Source organism: Leucoraja erinacea, chromosome 37 (assembly GCF_028641065.1).
Source record: "Leucoraja erinacea ecotype New England chromosome 37, Leri_hhj_1, whole genome shotgun sequence".
In the NCBI taxonomy this organism is placed as follows: domain Eukaryota; kingdom Metazoa; phylum Chordata; class Chondrichthyes; order Rajiformes; family Rajidae; genus Leucoraja; species Leucoraja erinaceus.
In genome coordinates this window covers 8,867,128-8,890,338 of record NC_073413.1, presented here as the reverse complement: position 1 = coordinate 8,890,338, position 23,211 = coordinate 8,867,128, and the positions used below count along the sequence as shown (strand labels likewise).

At 45.3% G+C, this 23,211-nt stretch overlaps 1 protein-coding gene across 1 annotated transcript in view; it reads left to right on the top strand.

Moving 5' to 3' along the window:
- The window catches only part of LOC129713917 (glutamate receptor ionotropic, NMDA 2B-like), a 153,702-nt gene that overhangs the window by 43,913 nt on the left and 86,578 nt on the right, over window positions 1–23,211 (top strand). Inside the window, exon 2 of the mRNA XM_055663295.1 lies at window positions 618–1,216. Coding sequence (XP_055519270.1) covers window positions 618–1,216 — 599 coding nt within the window. The remainder of the gene's footprint in view (window positions 1–617; window positions 1,217–23,211) is intronic.

Here is a 23,211-nt window from a genome sequence, read left to right as displayed (position 1 = left end):
AACCAGGGGCCACAGTTTAAGAATAAGGGGTAAGCCATTTAGAACGGAAACGAGGAAACACTTTTTCGATGGGAGCTGGTGATCAAATTGCTCCAAATTGTTCTACACTCCTGTGTGTTTAACAAATTTCACACGTGATTTTAAGCTGCTTTATCCAGCCACATGGCACAAAGAGGAGATGAGAATGACCCTGGGCCCTCTATTCTAAAGCAGAATACTTTGATCATTTTTAGACACAAAATGCTGGGGTAACTCAGTGGGACAGGCAGCATCTCTGGAGAGACGTTTCTGGCCGAGTCCCTTCTTCAGATTCTGACTCCGAACCCCACACTCCCATACTAATCTAGCATCTGTCCATCTCCGCCTTAAAAATATCCATTGCTTCTGCCTCCAAAGCAGTCTATGGCAATGAATTCCACAGGTGCTACTCCTTATTAGTGAGGCAGCAGAGTCAGCCACGATTGAAGGGCAGAGTCGACTTGATGGCTGAATGGTCTAATTCTGCTCCTATCACTTCTGACCTAATGATTGGGTCAGAAAATGACCGAGTGTAACATAAAACAATGATGAATGTTGTGCAGTTTGTTGCAATAACTCTGCTCTGGTTTGTGTTGTAGGACGACTCATCGATGTTCTTCCAATTTGGCCCGTCCATTGAGCAGCAAGCCTCAGTAATGCTGAACGTTATGGAGGAGTACGACTGGTATATTTTTTCCATTGTAACAAGTTACTTCCCGGGGTACCAGGAATTTGTCAATAAGATTCGAAGCACCATTGAGAACAGCTTTGTCGGTTGGGAGATGGAGGAGGTCATGTCTCTGGACGTTTCGATGGACGACGGCGAGGTTAAGATCCAGAACCAGCTGAAGAAGCTTCAGAGCCCAGTCATCCTCCTGTTTTGCACTAAGGACGAGGCCACTTACATTTTCCAAGTGGCTGAGTCCGTCGGCCTGACGGGCTATGGTTACATCTGGATCGTGCCGAGCACTGTGACCGGGAATACCGACATCATCCTGCCAGAGTTCCCCACGGGATTAATTTCTGTCTCCCACGACGAGTGGGATTATGGGCTCCCGGCCCGGGTCAGGGACGGAGTCGCCATCATCACCACGGCGGCTTCGAGCATGTTGGATGAACGGCGGGAGATCATGGAACCTAAAACCAGCTGCTACAGTGTGCAGGAAAGAAGGGCCCATCAATCAAACACTTTGCACAGGTAAGGTGATTCGGAACATCTCACCATTGAATTGCAGCTTGCCACAATATATATACATCATTGTTTAATACAAATATCAGCACTCTGTCCACGCTGTGTGGAAATAACACCAATGAACTGTTCATACAACATCATGAAATGATTGCGTAGAATTTGTATTTACATATCTCAATTTCTGTACCTGTCTGTTCTTCTTCTTCTTTTGTTTGGCGTGCACACAGCCTAAAGTTGTGGGACAACTTGTTCTATTTGATCTTCTGTTTGTGCACGCCGAGTTGATTGCATTAGTCGAAACAGGGCGGACCACGTGAAGGTTGCAACCTGCCTGTTTATTGGAATGTGTTGTGTTGAGATGTGTTGCTGGTTATTCACTGACGTTGTACGCGGACCAAGTTACGAGGTAGCCCTCGGGCTTGAGTGGTGTTGGGTATCACTGGACGTCTGGCACAGTGCATGGTGCCACGTCCACTGGCTATGGGTGAACTGCACCATAAGGTATATCCGGTGAGAACAACACAGTATTACAACCTGGATCTTCCATGGTAGAAGGCTAATCCTGTTATTACCACGTCTCATTACAATAAGGAAATAAACGGCTTGGGAGGCCTACTTTTGGTCCACCATCTAAAACCAACACTGTCGATCTTGTTCCTTCAACTAGAACATGCTGATATCTCCGAAAAGCTTGCTGCAACTGAGACAGGTTAGAGAATGGAGATGTGCATTTGTAGTATGACTCTAACCAGTTTGCGTCGGTGCATCGAACAAGTTGTTCTAATCGTGTTTCTGTATCCTTTCAGTCCCTTTCCTCATCCACTTATCCAATCTAATCTTCATTGTTGACTTTGCTCCTGTCTGTAGTGGATTCACATCTCTCTGAGCAAAGACATTATCCTGCCCTCGGGTTTACATGCTTACATTTAATCTTGTACCAATGGACTGTAGATATTGACCCCCTCAATTAATCCTCCTAGTCTGACTCATCCTTTCATGCTTTTAAACATTGACAGCAATATTCAATTGATAACCTGCAATGTTCTCATAAAGCCTGACTCCATGTTGCAAGTCTCTCGTTATATTTGATGTTTCAGGTGGCATTGGGACTGTTTTGTGCTCTCTGTGAACTGTGCCCAATACAACTGGCCCAAAACTGGCCCCAAACCAGCAACAACGTAAAAGGGTTTTATAAAATAATGTTGTAGAATGCACATCATTTTTTCCTTGTTCTATGGGACACAAATGGTAAGAAATAGCCAAGACTGAATTACTCGTCTAAATAATTGGTTTCATTAACTTTATAATATGATGGTTTGTAGAAAATGTTGTAGATTATCTTATCTGTGAGCACACTCAGAAGCAAGGCGTGAATCCATTCACCTTGTGAGAATTGTTGAGGTCTACTGTAAATTGCCTCTGTAAAGAGGCTGGATTTTATACATCTTCACTGCAGGTAGAACATGTTATTCATAGTTTTGTATTCTCTCATTATTTGAGACGTGAGTTTCTTTCATTGTTGTTTATTTTATATCAGATAACTTTTCTAAGTCTGGTGAATCTTGAAAACAGCAGTTAATGTGTTTTAAGTCTCAAGCAGTAACTTCATCCATGAAGCCTTGCAAATGTGGTCAGCTGTCAAACACACATTGTGATTTTGGTCAAACCTAATTTCCTTCGTTAACCAAGTTCTGATCTTCTAAAAACCTCCAGGGCTACAAACTGGCGTTGAAACGTTATTTCCCATTGTCCAGATTCTTATGCAGACTCGTCATTAGCAATCACAGTATTGAGAACAGATTCTAAAAGAATATTGCAAAAATATATTTCTTACGGTTTGTTCCATTTGTTGTTGAACGCGTTAATATTCCTGCAAAGTGATTATCGATGTAGATGAAACTGCCAGCAGCTTCAACTAGTTTCACGAAGAGAAAATTATTAGCAATGTCCAATTCTGAAATGTGAACAAAACTGGTCAGAAAGGCCCAGTGGGATTTGTGAAGAGAGAAAGGACAAATGTTTTACTTCAATGGCGTTTCATCCAAACTTTAGCCCAGCAACTCAAAAGTGTGACAAAACATTGCTGGTAACAATGGCTGTGCGGGGCACTGATTTTACATGGTTGAATAAGCTAATAGTTTACTAAGTGCAAATTCTGCTCTTTGTAGATGACAATGCAAATGTTCAGTCTTTTCTTTTTGTACAAAAAAACGAAATTGGGTGGTTCACGCTCTGGTAAGAACAAGCCGAATGTTACATCAATTGTGTAGTCGAATGGTAGCTGCTCCTGTAATCTCAAACTGTGCGCGCGTGCAATGAATTTTGCAATATTTAAATCGACGTTGAAGACACAAGTGTAATCTAGTCGGGAATTCAAGGGGCACGGCCACCCCGGAACATGTTTACATTTAAAGCGTTTAAAAGAAATGCGGTGCGAAGATTTGTTCTATGTTCAGGCATTAACTTTCTTCAAGTGCCATAACATAGATTCGATGAAGTTATCAGACCCTGTGAGTTCAGTTTAGTTTATTGTCACGTGTACCGAGGTACAGTGAAAAGATTTTGTTGCATGCTGGCCGTATGACCTGCTCATGTATAGATGCATGATAACGTTGGGTGCATGGTAAAGCCAGCAAAGTCCGATCAAGGATAGTCCGAGGGTCACCAACAAGGTAGATAGTAGTTCAGCACTGATCTCTGTTTCCAGTAGGATGAATCAGATACATGATAACGTTGCAGTGCATGGAGCGAAGGAAAGCAAAGTCCGGGCAAAAACCCTTCTCCGATCGGGGGCGGGGCACCAACAAGGATCAGTCTGAAGAAGGGTTTCGGCACGAAACTTGCCTATTTCCTTCGTAGGATGAATGCTGCTTGCACCCGCTGAGTTTCTCCAGTTTTTTGTGAACCTTCGAGAAGCATCTGCAGTTTCTTAAACAGGATGAATCAGTTGCCTGATAATATGTTAGAAACATAGAAATATTTTGGTCTCGTAACTTGTGAAAGGCCATTCTTGCTATTGAGGGAGTGCAGCGTAGGTTCACGAGGTTAATTCCTGGGATGGCGAGACTGACATATAATGAACGGATGGAATGACTGGGCTTGTATTCACTGGAATTTAGAAGGATGAGAGGGCACCTTAAAGAAACATGTTAAATTATTAAGGGTTTGGACACGCTAGAGGCAGGAAACATGTTTCCGATGTTGGGGGAGTCCAGAACCAGGGGCCACAGTTTAAGAATAAGGGGTAGGTCATTTAGAACTGAGTTGGGGAAAAACCTTTTCACCCAGAGAGTTGTGAATTTGTGGAATTCTCTGCTTCAGAAGGTAGTGGAGGCCGATTCACTGGATGCATTCAAAAGAGAGTTGGATAGAGCTCTTAGGGCTAGCGGAATCAAGAGATATGGGGAGAAGCAGGAACGGGGTATTGATTGTGGATGATCAGCCATGATCATATTGAATGGCGGTGCTGGCTCGAAGGGCCAAATGGCCTACTCCTGCACCTATTTTCTATGTTTCTATGTAAAATATTTCGAAGAGCTCTTCTGTTGAGATTCAACTGGCAATTTACCAAGATGTTAACCTTGCTGCCTTTATTTTAATAACCAATGCAGATGGTAACATCGGTTTCTAGAGGGTTAGTTTGCCGTGCGCTTTAGCTGAATGAGATAATGTTACACATGAATCAAATCCAGGCATCGTTATGCCACAAAAACATTGAATTAGACTCTTTGATGCAATTAAGATATTGATGTTGGCACTGTTACGGAGGGTAAAAAGAGAATAATTACAGATCCAGGAATGAATAGGTGGATTCTGTGAATGGTTTTCCAATGACATCGAATGAAATGGAAAGACATCTTGGCACATAGCCAACAAAGACGGGAGGATATTGAACTAAAGGCCTAAATGGTCCAGTTCCGGTGACTGATTTGGAATAAATGTATTAAATTGCATCAACTCAAGCAAACGCACCTTATGCATAAAAATGAACGATGATGCGCTTGGTGGAGGTATGTACTGTGGAACTATCTCCTGTACTCTGCGATTAAAACTCCTTCTTCAACCTCCTGGGAGGTGCAACATGCACCCGGGTACACTTGCATTCATAACCTCACATCAGGTGTTCTTGAGATAGGACAGTGGTTGAGTTTATAAGTTCATAAGCGACAGGAGCAGCATTAGGCCATTCGGCCCATCATGTCTACTCTGCCATTCAATCATGGATGATCCATCTCTCCCTCCTAACCCCATTCTCCTGCCTTCTCCCCGTAACCTCTGACCCGTACCAATCAAAAATCTATCTATCTCTGTCTTAAACACACCCATTAACATGGCCTCCACAGCCCTCTGTGGCAATGAATTCCATAGATTCTCCACCCTCTGACCAAAGTAATTCCTCCTCATCTCCTTCCTAAAGGAATGTCTTTTAATTTGTGAGGATCTGAGGTTTAGTGATCAAGAGTTCCTGCATTGATGTCTGAGTTCAAATCCCATAACGGCAGCTGTGGAATTCAAATGAAGATAAATAGCCTGGAATACTAAGCAGTCATTAATATCGAAGTCAAATGCCTGAATTCTTCAGTGAAGCAAGCTGCCATCCATATCCAACACAGCCTTCACATGACCCTCGATCAACCAGGGTGATTGGCATCAAAATGGCCCAGCAAGCCACAATTTCACTAACAAATGCTGGTGAAGACAGATTCTGAAAAATCAACCTTTTAGAAGATTACTAAAGGAGCTCAGTGCCCAAGAGTTCCTCTCTTGTAGTTGTGCCTGAACAAGTGGACAAATGGGAGCAGGTCATAAAACTCTGCTGGGAATGTGTCAGACCCTAATTTACTTGCTGGTCACACCAGGCACAGTGATAATATGCAACAGCTGAAGGCAGCATGGGGAAGAGACAGAGGTGAGACGATATATTTTTCTCTCAAGGTCGTTTGGAACTGTGTTCCAAAGACAGTGGCGAAAGTGAAGTGAACAGCACAAGTTCTCAGAAGATCAAGAATCTGGGCACTGAAGATGTAAAGGAGGAAGTGTTGTACTCCATGGACTGACTCCAGTATGAAGAAGAGTCTCGGCCCGAAACGTCACCTATTCCTTTACTCCAGAGATGCTGCCTGACCCGCCAAGTTACTCCAGCACTTTGTGTCGATCTTCATCATGGTCCTTGGACTAGTTTTGTTTCTCCTAATTGTGATTTGCACTAATTCCTTGTTTTATTACAGTCGTCTCTTGTTCTGTTTTACTGTCTTGTAGAATTTATGTAAAATGTGTTTGTGAGCTTGTGTGAGTGTGCAGGCCTGTGATGCTGCTGCAAGCAAGAATGTACCACACTGAATCTGGTGAGTCCCAGTGGATGGAGGAGGATATGTGGCCAGTTACTGGTGTTCTGCTGCTGGGTTGAGGAGTTATGTATTGAGAGGAGCAGCCATGAGGAAGAGTCAGGCTCATAACTCGGGAAGAACCCCAGTACTGGGGGCTCAAGGGGGTACGGTGAGAAAGGGTGACTGAGGAATGGGGTTGAGAGAGACCTCACTGTGGTTGATGGGAGAGAGAGAGGGCTGGGGGTTGGCCTTGATTGGAGAGGGTATCAGGGGTTATGGGGAGAAGGCAGGGGAATGGGGTAGATCAGCCATGATTGAATGGTGGAGTGGGCTTGATGGGGCGAATGGCCAAACTCTGCTCCCATAACATGAAGATGATGACCAGAGAATTGTAACAATGGGTTCTGTGCAGGAGTTGGATTGGGAATGAGGAGAGGGTAATTGAGGAAATGTGTTGCTAACTGGAGACTGGAGTGGTATTGGTTTATGATTGTCTTGGGTACCGAGATATAGTGAGAAACATTGTTCTGCATGCTGTCCATCCAGCATTGCATGTAGGTTATAAGATCATACATGAGGTAGTACAAAAGAGAAAGTAAATAGAGTGCAGAATACAGTGTCATTTTTTTCAAGAGTTGACAAGTTTCACGGGTACCTGCCGTTAGCGCCACGAGTCTCTAAGTTGCGTCCACGAGTTCCGTACGTTATTACCACGAGTTTTAACTTGGGGTACCTCTTGTGTCAACTCGCAACGTGAGACAGCCCTTTTACAACTACAGAGAAAGTGCAGGTGGAAGAAAAGTGCAAAGGCTGGATCAAGATAGATTTGGGACATCAGGAATATATCCTCGGCATGTGGGGTATGGGTGAGACAAGGTTGGGGGATTGGCATCAAACCAGTTTCCATACTTTGATAGTGTCGTGCCCAGGGCACTCAAGAAATGTTGAAAGTGTCACATTGGATCTCTAAATCACTCCCTAATGTGTACATACTCATTCTGCTGATGTATGGCTGTATTGCACGGCGTGCCCTCCACTTGGTGCATTACTCCAGTAATGTCTTGTGCAATGCCCCAGTTCCTCCCTTTACTCCAGTGCCCGCGTGTCTCTTTCAGATTTTGATTCATTATAACGTGAACTTTCTCTTACGATGCCCCAAACCAACTATTGCAATAATGTTACTTGTACATAACATGCAACCTAAGTAGCTTCCCTTATAGTACTCCATTTGTTGCATAGCCTCAATATATTCCTTTAGCACCGTGACCATTGTCTCGATGTCCCCTATGGCTGCAGTACTTAGTATTATAATAGCACACAGTCCTTTACAATGGCAGCATATTGCCTTGGTGTAAGGTACTACCTCTAGTGAGTTCCTCTACTGTGTAATGAGTTGCTTAAATTAAGTGAAAAGTCTTAGTATGTTCCATTGCTGAAGGTCTCGACCTGAAACGTCACCCATTCATCTCACCAGAGATGCTGCATGTCCCACTGAGTTACTCACATACTTTGTATATATCTTTGCTACAATAATGTGTTGTCGTGGTGCGAATATTTTCCTTTATTATAGTTAAGCACAGACATGATGCACAATATGCTATAATGTGCTTTTTCCCCCCCCCCCCCCCCCCCCCCCCAAAATAAACTGTACATTGTGTAGGAAGGAACTGCAGATGCTGGTTTGCACCAAAGATAGACGAAAAAATGCTGGAGTAACTCAGCGGGACAGACAGCATCTCTGGAGAGAAGGAATGGGTGACGTTTCAGGTCAAGACCCTTCTTCAGAATGAGAGTTCCATAAACTTTTTGATGAGTATTTTTGATGAGTTTCTTAGGCAGCAAGCTGGCTCTGGTGCTGAGAATCAGGATCAAACGAGAAAAAAAATAATTGAACAGCGCAAGATTTAAACGGAACATTTGCATCAGCGACTGCGACTTAAAATCGGTGCCCCAGTTAGCAATGAGTGGCAAGAGTTAGATCTGCGTTTCTGTGTTAAAGCAGAGGTGCATTGCCAGAGGCTGTGTGAGTGCATGCAAGAGAATTGCAAGGAGCAGGGTCTGTAGGCAGCTGCCCTCTCGGGATGTAGAGTTGGCTGAGTGATTGAAGTCGTCGTGTGTGTCCCCCCCCATCATCATGCTTTCTGTAAATGTGAAGCACTGTCTCTTGCCAAATATATACGCTAACATATACAGATGCACTGCAGAAAGCACCCTGACTGGTAGAGTCGTGGCCAGTTACGGTAATTCCAAAACGCAGGAACACACAAAGGTGCAGAGAGTGCTGGACTCAGCCCGGTCCACCACAGACACAGCCCTCACCTCCATCAAAAGCATCTACATAGATATCCCTTTTAAATCCCACAAATCCACACTGTATCACTCTATGACTCTATAACTCTGATGAATAAATGGCTGTGCGTTTGATGGACCGGGCTGAGCCCACCACTCTCTGCAGTTTTCATAGCAGCCCATGATTCAACCAGCCAGGGCACTTTTGTAAATGTCAGCGTACTCAGAGATATGTTGAATCACTGTAAATTTCTAAGCATGTAGAGTTGATGGTGATGTGCATGAAGGAACTGCAGATGCTGGTTGACACTAAAGGCAGATACAAATTGGTGGAGTAACTCAGCAGGTCAGGCAGCATCTCTGGAGAAAAGGAAGAGGTGATTTTTCAGTTCAGAACCCTTCTTCAGACTTCCGACCCGAAACATGACCTATTCCTTTTCTCCAGAGATGCTGCCTGACCTGCTGAGTTACTCCAGTATTTTGCGTCTATCTAAAGCATTTATGCTGTTCAATCTCGTTGTTGCAGGCAATTTTTTTTTAAGGCAATCAATTACGAGTGGAAGTTTGTTCCATAGCTCCCATTACCTCTAGTTTATCCCTCCCTGACACTCATTCAATGTGATCATGGCTGATCATCCCCAATCAGTACCTCGTTCCTGCCTTTTCCCCATATCCCCTGACTCCGCTATCTTTAAGGGCCCTATCTAGCTCTCTCTTGAAAGCATCCAGAGAACCGGCCTCCACCTCCCTCTGTGAGGCAGAGAATTCCACAGATTCACCACTCTCTGTGAGAAAAAGTGTTTCCTCGTCGCTGTTCTAAATGGCTTACTCCTTATTCTTAAACTGTGTATGTGGCCCCTGGTTCTGGACTCCCCCAACATCGGGAACATTTTTCCTGCCTCTAGCGTGTCCAAACCCTTAACAGTTCTTGTAGTTTAGAGACCACTGAAAGGTAGACTGCGTTTGAAACAGTGTAATGCTGTTGAAGTAAAGAGTGTTCCCACTCTTGGGGCTCCATGGCTGCCAGGAGTAGTCATTAATGTCTCTGCTCTGTGTTCCTTCACAGCTTCTTACGATTGTAACACCTCTCTTATACTCCTTTATCATATTCAAACGAGCGTTTGTGTAAAAGTCAGTGAGTGCAGCTTCTTGTAAAAACAACACTTAACCTTCTCCATGATCAAATTCAGAAATTAAATGCATTGAAAGTGTCTCTCAGATTGAAGGATTTCGGATTTTTTAATATGGGGTTTCATGGGTCCATAAGTGAGAGGAGCAGAATTAGACCATTCGGCCCATCAAGTCTACTCCACCATTCAATCATGGCTGACCTATCTCTCCCTCTTAGCCCCATTCTCCTGCCTTCTCCCCGTAACCCCTGACACCCGCACTAATCCGTACTAAGTTCTATCTTAAATATGGGAGTTCTGGCAGTGTTTAAAGGGTAACTGAATTGAAGATCTTTTTGAGGCTAAGGTAGTCCTTCGCAACGGGTAATATGAGGCGGGAATAACTCCACAGTTATTGGCACAGTTGTTAGAGCCGTTGCCTCACTCTGCCAGAGACCTGGGTTCGATCCTGACCTCGGGTGCTGTCTGTGTGTGTGTGGAGTTTGCACGTCCTCCCCGTGACCACGTGGGTTTCCACCTGGTGCCCCGGTTTCCTGCCACCCCCCCAAAGACGTGTAGCTTTTTAGCTTAATTAGGCCCTGTAAAATGGCCCCTAATGTGTAGGGAGTGGATGCGATGGTGGAGTAACATAGTGTGAATAGTTGAGCGGGCGGAAACTTTATTCCTTGGTCCAGGAGGAGGAGGGGATGCTCTTATAGAGGCGTATAAGATCATGTGAATGCACAGCATGGACTCGGTGGGCCAAAGGGTCTATTTCCCTGCCATATCTCTAAAATCTAAAACTATAAACTCAGAAGGTCAGGCAGCATTTGTGGAGGGAAGACTGGCGATCGTTCGGATCGGGACCCTTCTTGAAAGTCATTCACCTCCTCCATTCCCTATCCATTCTCTCCACAGATGCTGCCTGACCCGCTGAGTTACTGCTTATGAGTAAGGAGATGGAGTTATAGAAGGTAGACAAAAGCGCTGGAGAAACTCAGCGGGTGGAGCAGCATCTATGGAGCGAAGGAAATGGGCAACGTTTCGGGCCGAAACTCTTCTTCAGACTGATGTAGGGTGGGGAGAAGAAAGGAAAAAGGAAGAGGAGGAGCCCGAGGGCTGAGGGAGAGCTGAGAAGGGGAGGAGACAGCAAGGGCTACCGGAAATTGGAGAATTCAATGTTTATGCCGCTAGGGTGCAGACTGCCCAAGCGGAATATGAGATGCTGCTCCTCCAATTTCCGGTGGTGCTCACTCTGGCCATGGAGGAGGCCCAGGACAGAGAGGTCGGATTTGGAATGGGAGGGGGAGTTGAAGTGCTGAGCCACCGGGAGATCAGGTTGGTTAATGCGGACCGAGCGGAGGTGTTCGGCGAGACGATCGCCAAGCCTACGCTTGGTCTCACCGATGCAGATCAGCTGACATCTAGAGCAGCGGATGCAATAGATGAGGTTGGAGGAGATGCAGGTGAACCTCTGTCGCACCTGGAACGATGGAGATATAGAATCTGGTGATCATCAAAGGAAAGTTAACTCTGACCAAAATGAAAAGGCATGCCGGGAAGTTTGACCTTGCTAGAAGGAGAAAGTATTGCAACTAGCTGCTATTTTCGAGAGACGCTGTACTTCCGAAAGACAAGTGTAGAGATAAGGAAATCACATCAAACACAGCTGTCCTCACAGACTGAGAGAAAAGACAATTGCTGGCCAACTTGCTTCAGCAGAAGGGTACCTAAAGAGACATTTTAAAGTGATTTCCCGGAGACAAGTGAAGATAAATGGCGTAAAAGAACAATTAACCCTTTGTTCTGCGATGAGAATGATTAATCAGGCTTGTTTTTGAGGTGTATTACTGGATAAGGTTGTAAGAAAATCGTTATCTGTTAAACTGTCATGTCAAAATGTAAATAGAAGCAATTATTTGGAACCGTATATCTGTCTCCGATGATCCTTATCTCCTGGGCTGCAAAGCGAGGGGAGAAAGTAGAGACACTGTACCAGGTCTCCCTAAAAAGTCGATCAGCCAGCTGCAGTTAATTCAGAACGCTACTGCTCGAGTCCTCACTAAGACCAAAAAAGTAGATCACATTACTCCAGTTCTGAGGTCTTTACACTGGCTTCCTGTCTGTCAAAGAATTGATTTCAAAATACTACTGTTGGTTTACAAAGCACTGAATGGTTTAGGGCCAAAAATACATTTCTGATCTTCTGCTTAGCTACGAACCACCCAGACCTCTCAGATCGTCTGGGACTGGTCTGCTCTGTGTCCCCAGAGTCAGAACTAAACATGGAGAGGCAGCATTTAGTTTTTATGCACCACATATCTGGAACAAACTGCAGGTCTGCTGCAACTCTCAGCTCTTTTAAATCTAGACTGAAGACTTTCCTGTTTGCTGCTGCCTTTCAGTAAACAATACAATTTATTAATTACCTATACTGCACTGTAACTTCTATTCCTGCTTTTATTCTATTTTAAATATTCTATTTGATTGCTTTTAATTTTGTAATTATTTTATCTGAATAATCTAATAATCGTTTTACATCTAAATGTCATTTTATATGTGTTTCTTTCCAATGCTTTTAATGTTTTATGTAAAGCACTTTGAATTACCTTGCTGTTGAAAGGTGCTGTACAAATAAACTTGCCTTGCCTTGCCAAACTTTAATAAGATCTCAGCTAAAATAATGTGTGTCATCTGCCAAAGGTGAATCAGAACTCTCAATGGGTAGGAAGGAACTGCGGATGCTGGTTTACACCCAAGATAGACACAAAAGGCTGGAGTAACTCACCGGGACAGGCGGCACCTCTGGATAGAAGGAATGGGTGACATTTCGGGTCTCGACATGAAACATCACCCAAAACCTCGCCTAACTTTTATAAGGAGTAGGACCTGTGGATTTCATTGCCTTAGACAGCAGTGGAGGCAAAAACGATAGATATTATTAAGGAGGAGATGGACAGATGCTTGATTAGTTTGGGAGTCAGAGGTTATGGGAAAAAGGCAGGAGAATGGGATTGAGAGGGAAAGATCAGACATGGTTGAATGGCAGAGTAGATTTTATGGGCCGAATGGCCTGATTCTGTACCCAGAACTTATGAACTAGGAACGTGAGTTGTTTTTAAACGTGCTATACAAATAAATGTATTATTAATTATTGTTATTACCTGTACTGAGGTACAGTGAAAAGCTCTTGTTGCGTGCTATCCAGTCAGCGGAAAGGCTAGACATGATTACAATCGAAGGTAGACAAAACTGCTGGAGAAACTCAGCGGGTGCAGCAGCATCTATGGAGCGAAGGAAGTAGGCTTTTTTATGTTTCGGGCCGAAACCCTTCTACAGACTGATGTAGGGGGGGGGGGGGGGGGGGGGGGGGGCGGGGGGAAGAAGAAAGGAAAAAAGAAAGAGGAGGAGCCAGGGCTGAGGATGAGAAGGGGAGGAGACAGCAAGGGCTACCGAAATTGGAGAATTCAATGTTATGCCACTAGGGTGCCGCTAGGGTGCAGACTGCCCACTCACTCTGGCCATGGAGGAGGCCCAGGACAGAGAGGTCGGATTCAGAATGGGAGGGGGAGTTGAAGTGCTGAGCCACTGGGAGATCAGGTTGGTTAATGCGGACCGAGCGGATTACAATCGAGCCATCTACAGTGTACAGATACATGATAAGGGAATAAAGATGAGTGCTAGGTAAAGCCAGCATAGTCTGATCAAGGATAGTCCGAGTGTCACCAAAGAGGTGGATAGCAGTTCAGCACTCCTCTCTGGTTGAGAACCTTCACAACATTTAAACAGAACTTGGGTGTGGACAAAGAACATGGTCTGTAGGACCCAGTGCTAGGAGGTGGAATCAGGAAGGGAAGCTCTTTTTTGACCAGCATGGTGGGCTGAATGGCCTGTTATTGTAATGTAAATATTGAGTGATTCTTATCCCTTTGCAGTTATGTGTGTTCTCTTCACTCTGTAGTCTTGCTGCAAGACTTTGTTTTATTCTACTGCACCTACAACTGCAGTGTCTGCTAGTAATATATCACTAGGATCCACCTTGTATCCTTTATATGCGTTTCATATTGGTGAGTGCATCCTACAGCCTCACTAAGTCTTACACTGCACTTGGGTCGATTATACTGGAACAGATTATTTCAGGTGGTGGTTGATAGAAATTTTTCTATTCCTTTCAGCGTGCAAAATATGGGTGTTAACGCTGATAAAGAGAGCTCTGGTCCACAGCAACCTAACCATGAATTGTGAGACCAATCTCCCAAACCAATGGGATTAGAAAATAGTGAAGGAAGACAAGCATTGACACGGAAGGAGAAGGAATCAGTCGAGACGATGAATAATCAACAGAGCAAGCAAGAATGGATTATGACCAGATATTTGAGGCTGGAAGGAAAAGTAAAGAAAGAAATTTTAAAAAAAATGTACAGGTTCGAAACATACTTGACGTCAGAGGTTTTTCCCATGATAGGAACGCCAAGAACAAGAGGGCATAAGTTTATTGAGAGGGAGGAAAGAGTTTAAAGGGCATCTGCGAGGATTCTGAATCTGAGAATCTGAGAAGATTTTGAATGCCCAAAGGTGATGGTGGAGGCAAATACATTAATTGAGGTGTTGAGATAGGCATTTGTATAGACGAGGTGTGGGATACAGTCAGCGGGCCAGGCAGCATCTCTGGAGATGGTCTGAGCAAGGTGTGGGATATGGTTCTAATGCAGGCAAATGATATCAGTGCAGGCAGGTAGGATGGCCAGCATGGACATGATGGGCTGAGTGGCCTGTTTCTGTGCTAGACGACTTTTACATTTCTCCTTTAGACTTTAGAGATACAGCGTGGAAACAGGCCCTTCGGCCCACCGAGTCCGTGCCGACCAACGATCACCCCGTACACTAGCACTATCCTGCACGCTATAGGGACAATTTATATTATCAGTCTGAAGAAACATTGGCTATTTCCTTCGCTCCATAGATACTGCTGCACCCGCTGAGTTTCTCCAGCTTTAATGGACTTTCCCAACATCGGGAACAATCTCCCTGCATCTAGCCTGTCCAACCCCTTAAGAATTTTGTACATTTCTATAAGATCCCTCCTTAAATCTTCTAAATTCCAGCGAGTATCCAGAGAACCATCCATCCCGCTGAGTGACTCCAGCATTTTGTGTCTGTCTTCGATTATAAACCAGCATCTGCAGTTCCTTCCTATAGTCTGAAGAAAGGTCTCGACCTGTAACGTCACCCCATTCCTTTTGTTCCATGATGCTGCCTGTTCCGCTGAGGCATTTTGTTTAAGAAGGAACTGCAGATGCTGGAAAATCGAAAGTAGACAAAATTGCTGGAGAAACTCAGCGGGTGCAGCAGCATCTAAGGAGCGAAGGAAATAGGCAACGTTTCGGGACGAAACGTTGCCTATTTCCTTCGCTCCTTAGATGCTGCTGCACCCGCTGAGTTTCTCCAGCACTTTTGCCTACTCCCGCATTTTGTCTACCATCGGTGCAAACCAGCATCTGTAGTTCCTCCCTACACAAGAGTCAGGCACTGCAGGGTTCCACACTCCCAAGTTGCTCTTCATCATTGAATACGAAGAAGTGTGGTTTCTTGTTAATAGCGCGGGGACCTGTAGCACGGTGCGGAGAGAATGCCACACTGGCACAGCCACTTCCTTAATGGCACGATAAACCAGGGGCTTGTTCTCAGTGGGAGATAAAGAACTCGTAGTAAGAACAGTGAGTTCACCTTGGCAAGCCGGGCCAACTTTTATAACCGAGCCAACGTCAGTTAGAATTGGTCCTTGGTTGTGCAACATTAGATGGGGAAGGTGGACACAAAATGCTGGAGTAACTCAGCGGGGCAGGCAGCATCTCTGGAGAGAAGGAATGGGTGACTTCAGTCTGAAGAAAGTTCTCGACCCGAAACGTCACCCATTCCTTCTCTCCAGAGATGCTGCCTGTCCCCACTGAGTTTCTCCAGCATTTTGTGTCTACCTTCGATTTAAACATGCATCTACAGTTCTTTCCTACACATTAGGTGGGTAAAGCCATTTGACCCGTGACAATTGGAAACCCCTTCACCATCTCCACCTCACACAAGACTTCTGCAACAATCGAGTTAAAAAGAACAGTTTAAGAAGGAACTGCAGATGCTGGAAAATCTAAGGTAGAGAAAATTGCTGCAGAAACTCAGCGGGTGCAGCAGCATCTATGGAGCGAAGGAAACAGGCAACGTTTTGGGCCGAAACCCTTCTGACAAAAGTGCTGGAGAAACTCAGATGCTGGAAAATCGAAGGTAGACAAAAGTGCTGGAGAAACTCAGCGGGTGCGGCAGCATCTATGGAGCGAAGGAAATAGGCAACGTTTCGGGCCGAAACCCTGAGTTAAAAGGAAGTCTTGGATTCTTGCATCACGATCCAACATGGGAGTTCACTCCGAGTGCTAATTGCAGTCGCTCTCGTTGCAGCTTGTGTTGGCTGAATGCCACATTAAAAGCTCTTGGGCTGACAGCAGAAGTGGAACTGTAATAAATCACTCACTGCGAGCTTAGACTTGAGAATCAGTCAATTCGGGGGAGTTAAGCTAGTCCGGGTCGGTTTATATTCTGAAGGCACAATGAACAGCGTTACAGCCTCTCTTGTGATCTGTTCAGTTGTTGAATGATAGAACAGATTGTCCAAGTGATCAGTCCTGATGAAACATCATCAATTGGATATAGATACTCTTGGCCTCTCTCTCCATAAGTGCTGCTTCACATGCTGAGTATTCCAGCATTTTCTGTTTTATTTCAGGTTTCCACTATTTGGAGCATTTCATTCTGGTAATAATATACCCATGGCTCAGTTGGCCTACAAGGTTATGCTGACTATCAAATACCTGACTATACTAATCCCATTCACCAGCACTTGGTCCATAGCCTTCAAGGCCCTGGTGATTCAAGTGCTTGGCTTTCATGAGAATCCCTGTCTTCTCCATTCTCCCAGGGCAGTGTGTTCCAGATCCCAACCATCCTCTGAGTGAATTATTCTTCCACACATCTCCTCTCAACATCTTACCCTTTACCCGAAACCTATGTTCTCTATTTCCTATTTCCTTCGCTCCATAGATGCTGCCGCACCTGCTGAGTTTCTCCAGCACTTTTTTCTACCTTCGATTTTCCAGCATCTGCAGTTCCTTCTTAAACACCTATGTTCTCCAGTTTTAATTACCCCTGGCTGGGATCATTTTGGTTGTTCATTAACTATACCATCAGTGTCCATTAACAGCTTCCTTTATGCAAAGGGAAGCAAATTCAGTCTATCCAGCATTTCTGAGATGTTTCATCCCAGGCACTATCCCGGTGAATCTCCTCTGCATCCACTCTGGTCAATTGCATCTTCCCTACAGAAACAGCCAGAACACAGACATCATTTCAGCTATGGCTTAACCAAATGTTCACCTCTCCTTATATCTTTCTAAGTGTTAACACCAACTGGAATCACATAAGGAATGGCAGTATCATAGAAACATAGAAAATAGGTGCAGGAGGAGGCCATTCGGCCCTTCGAGCCAGCACCGCCATTCATTGTGATCACGGCTGATCGTCCCCTATCAATAACCCGTGCCTGCCTTCTCCCCATATCCCTTGATTCCACTAGCCCCTAGAGCTTTATCTAACTCTCTCTTAAATCCATCCAGTGACTTGGCCTCCACTGCCCTCTGTGGCAGGGAATTCCACAAATTCACAACTCTCTGGATGAAAAAGTTTTTTCTCACCTCAGTCTTAAATGGCCTCCCCTTTAGTCTAAGACTGTGTGGCCCCTGGTTCTGGACACGCCCAACATTGGGAACATTTTTCCTGCATCTAGCTTGTCCAGTCCTTTTATAATTTTATATGTTTCTATAAGATATCCCCCCCTCATCCAGTGAATACAAGCCTAGTCTTTTCAATCTGTCCTCATATGGCAGTCCCGCCATCCTAGGGATCAATCTCGTGAACCTACGCTGCACTGCCTCAATCACAAGGCTCTTCAACGCTGTATCTCCAAATGACACTAAACTACTTTTATTGCGCATTGTCTGCATATTAGTGATGAGGTGCTTGAGATAAAACCACTACTATGGTGGAGTGAGCTGGAGGGATGGGACAAATGAGCGATGGTGATGTTGGGTGTTGCTATTCCAGGCTGTAGGAGGTTCTATGGGGGTGATGGAGAAGAACCAACAATTGTGACCATGTAGGGAGGAATGGAGGGTCTAGAAACCAGACCGGAAGCAGCTCAAAGAGAGCTAACATGCAGGGCCTCTAAGGATGTAATTGTTGGGAGTGCAGCGTAGGTTTACAAGGTTAATTCCCGGGATTGGCTGGACTGTCATATGCTGAGAGAATGGAGCAGCTGGGCTTGTATACTCTGCAGTTTAGAAGGATGAGAGAGGATCTCATTGAAACATATAAGATTGTTAAGGGCTTGGACATGCTAGAGGCAGGAAACATGTTCCCGATGTTGGGGGAGTCCAGAGCCAGGGGCCACAGTTTAAGAATAAGGAGTAAGCCTTTTAGAACGGAGACGAGGAAACACTTTTTCTCACAGAGATTGGTGAGTCTGTGGAATTCTCTGCCTCAGTGGGCGGTGGAGGCAGGTTCTCTGGATGCTTTCAAGAGAGAGGTAGATATGGCTCTTAAAAATAGCGGAGTCAGGGGATATGGGGAGAAGGCAGGAACGGGGTACTGATTGGGAATGATCAGCCATGACCACATTGAATGGCGGTGCTGGCTCGAAGGGCCAAATGGCCTACTCCTGCACCTGTTGTCTATTGTCTATTGTCTATTTTATACTAATGAGAGTGGAAATAGAAGGATGTGGTCATTAACACATGTTGCAAAAGCAAGGACTTTCAATTCCTGGGCCAACGCAGCTGGGCTTCTTCAAGACGGATGGGTTGCACTTGAAGCGAGGTGGAATCGATTTTCTGACAAGCTGGTTAACTGATTGTGTAGTCAAGGGTTTGAATGATTGTGCAACGGATTAGCATCTGGGCCCGGTATGAAAAATTACAGCAAAGGGCTGGAGAACCGGGAAAGAATAATAGCATATAGAACAAAGTAAAGTTGTAAAAATGCAATAGAGTTCGGTTGGCTTTGAAGTGTGGGCATGTGAATGAATAATGTGGTTCTTATGTTTGATGTGTTTGAATATGGTGGAACCCTGATTACAAGCGCATGGCTCTAATGATTGGATTCTTAGTATCAGAATTCAGGAATTATTTGGGAGTCAAGTAAAGGAGATTTCAACATTTTGGAAAAGGAATATATCCTGACTGAATGAAACAATGTCCTTTAGTTTCTTAGTGATGGTATGTGGTTGATGAATAATAAAAAAGGCAAATATGTTATTTCTTCATTGTTATGTCATCAAATACTGAGAATAAATTAGGGGAGCAGAGTTGTCAGAAGATGACTGAAACGCAGACACTAAGAAGGCAATACTTTAACGGATCCTAAATTAAGTGAGACAGTAAATACTTTGGAGTGGAGAAAAGGAGAAATTTGGGATAGGTGATCAGGAGAATTTTCTCAGAGTTTTCTGTCTGATGCATGAGGTGCCATTGCTGAATCGATATTAAGGAATGAGGCGGATCAAATGGGGAGCATTAGTGATGGCGTAATATTTAAAGTAAGTAATGCCCCTGCCCCACTTAGCAAACCTGAACGGAAACCTCTGGAGACTTTGCGCCCCACCCAAGGTTTCCGTGCCGTTCCCGGAGGTTGCAGGTGGTTGCCGGAGGTTGCAGGTAGTGGAAGAAGGTAGGGAGACTGACAAAAACCTCCGGGAACCGCACGGAAACCTTGGGTGGGGCACAAAGTCTCCAGAGGTTTCCGTTCAGGTTTCCTAAGTGGGACAGGGGCATAATGCTTAGTTTAGTTTAGTTTAGAGATACAGCGCGGGAACAGGCCCTTCAGCCCACGGAGTCCGCGCCGACCAGCGACCCCCGTACATTAACACTATCCTACACACACTAGGGACAATTTACACCTATACCAAGCCAATTAAACTACAAACCTGGACGTCTTTGGAGTGCGGGAGGAAATCGAAGATCTCGGAGAAAACCCACGCAGGTCATGGTGAGAATGTACAAACTCCATACAGACAGCGCCCGTAGTTGGGATCGAACCCGGGACTCCGGCGCTGCAAGCAACTCTACCGCTGCACCACTGTAAGACCCCAGTATTTAAAGTATTTAAAATATTTAATCCACCATTAGAATACCACAGAAGGCTGTGGAGGCTAAGCCACTGGATATTTCTGAGGCAGAGATAGATAGATGATTGATGCAGACACTAAGAAGGCAATACTTTAACGGATCCTAAATTAAGTGAGACAGTAAATACTTTGGAGTGGAGAAAAGGAGAAATTTGGGATAGGTGATCAGGAGAATTTTCTCAGAGTTTTCTGTCTGATGCATTAGGCGACAGATAGCACAATGGGCTAAGAGTTCGGCTGGCGACCGGAAGGTAGCCGGTTCAAATCCCGCTTGGAGTGCATACTGTCGTTGTGTCCTTGGGCAAGACACTTCACCCACCTTTGCCTGTAATGGAATGTAATTACGGCGGCAGGCGCGGGCACACCGCGACGCCCTGTGTCTCCCTTTCAAGGGAGATGCTAAAAATGCATTTCGTTGTCTCTGTACTGTACACTGACAATGACAATAAATTGAATCATTTCATTTCATTTCATTAGTACGGGTGCCAGGGGTTACGGGGAGAAGGCAGGAGGATGGGGTGGAAAGGGAAAGATAGATCAGCCATGATTGAATGGTGGAGTAGGCTGGGTTGGCCAAATGGCCTAATTCTGCTCCTATAACATCAACCTATGGACTTAGTTGCGTGAAGGTTCATTTTTGCAAATTGAGGAGGGATTTGATGCAACTGAACAGGTTTCTAAAAATTAGACATCTGGAATGAATGGGTGGCACTTAAAGATGAGTTAGCTCGTGTACAGTTATTGCATTGTTTTTAAAGGGATTAGTGAGGACAATCGGAATCACAGCTCCCTGGATGATAGAGGGGAAACCGAAGATCTCGGAGAAAACCCACGCAGGATCACGGGGAGAACGTACAAACAAGCACCCACAGTCAGGATCGAACCTGTGTCTCTGGGGCTGTAATGCAGCAACTCTACCACTGCGCCTGTGTGTTGCATGGATTACAGGCCATAATAAAGTACCACATGATAAGTACCCATTATCTATCAGTGCACGTTGATGGTAGGCTTGAAGTGATAAGTAAAGGGCCTGTCCCACTTGCATGCGATTGCACGCGTTTGGCACGACCAAACGGAAGCGGAGCTCACGTGAAGTTCGCGCTAAGTACACGCGTGATGTCATTTGCGTCATACTCACCAATCAGCTGGGCAGGAGGCGGGCCGACAGAATTTGGGTGTCACACGGCTTTGGGCGGTGACGTCATCGCGCAATGCCACGCGCTAGGAATACGCTGTCAAGACGCCGTGTATGCCGTCAAGATGCTGCGTACGCCCTCAATGCGCCCGCGTGCCGACAGGCCGTTGGCGCGCAAAGTTTTCAGACAGTGCGGGATTATCGGAGCCCCGCGCGATGTCGGGACCAGCTCCGCACAACTCCATACGCCGCCGCGCTTCGAAGTGGGACCGGCCCTGCGCGGATATACTGTGCCCGTAAGCCTCAAGCGGCCATGTTTGGTCGCGCCAGACGCATGCAATCGCATGCAAGTGGGACAGGCCCTTAAGGCTCGGTGATTACCAAGGAGAAGATAGACAAAAATCGCTGCCGTTATGTTAGTGGTGTGTTCCTCCTAGTCCGTTGAGAGAAGTAATAACAGAAACTGAGGGACTGCTGGTGATAAACTTCCCATTAGAGTTAACAGTAGAGGGCAGGGACATTCAAACTTTCTTCACAAGCAAGCAAAAGGATAAATTGGGCAATTACTCATCAGCCAGTTTATGGTCGGTGCTCCGTTAGACACAGTAATGTCAGTCCACAAACTGAATCCATCACTCAGGCAGGGAGAGACGAAAGATTGGTGAGGGAGACATCATGGGCGACCAGTGATTGAGTTTTTCGATGAAGTAGCAAAGGAAGGCTGAGGTCGATCTGATTCTCAGTCTGAAGAAGGGTCTCGACCCGAAATGTCACCCATTCCTTCTCTCCAGAGATGCTGCCTGTCCCGCTGAGTTACTCCAGCATTTTGTGTCGAAGGCTGAGGTGAATGCGGCTAATGGCAGGCGTACAGGGCCTCATGCAACTCGCTTCGACAGGAGTCCTGCAACATTCCCTCTCGCTGTTCCCCCTCTGTGATTCCTCCTGCTCACCAGATCTACGACCACGTTTTAACTTCGTCCCCTTTGATCTCTCGTTTTCACACCCCACCCTTCCATATCTCTATGTCTCCCTCTAAATAGACAATAGACAATAGACAATAGGTGCAGGAGTAGGCCATTCGGCCCTTCGAGCCAGCACGGCCATTCAATGTGATCATGGCTGATCATCCCCAATCAGTACCCCGTTCCTGCCTTCTTCCCATATCCCCTGACTCTGCTATTTTTAAGAGCCCTCTCCCCTGACTCTCAGTCTGAAGAAGGGACTCGACCCGAAACGTCACCCATTCTTTCTCTCCAGAGATGCTGCCTGTCCCGCTGAGTTACTCCAGCATTTTGTGTCTATCTCTGAGGTATCGGGCGTAGTTTATTTAAAATGGCGGTGTGAATAAATAGAATACAAAATAGGCCAAGGAATTGAAAGCAGTTAACATAAATGTCTTTTTTTTTCGGTCCTGGTCTAAGTTGTACAGGGTGTTCCAGAAAGCAGATCCAAAGGTTCGCTACTGTTTTATGATAAACATTAAAGTCTTGTGTTAGGATGAGTGCTCAACCTTGCAACTTGCAAAGTAAAAAACTTGCAAGCTGGCCATTTTAGTCGGATCAATGATCAACGAGCATTTGACGGAGAGAAGGGAAAGATTAATAAATTGGGGAGGATTATATTTATGCACCTAATGTGTGACTTGGTGGCATTTGGACATTGTGCCTGTATCCACTGACTTCCATGTTACACACCAATGTATTACTTCCAGCAGCTGCCTCACAGTGCCAGAGACCCGAGTTCCATCCTCACCTTGGGTGCTGGCTGTGTGGAGTTTGCATGTTCTCTCTGTGACCTTGTGTGTTTTCTCCGGGTGCTCCGGTTTCTTCCCACATCCCAAAGATATGCAGATTTGTTGATTAATTGGCCTCTTGAAATTGCCCCAAGTGTGTAGGGAGTGGACAATGAAGCAGGCTAAC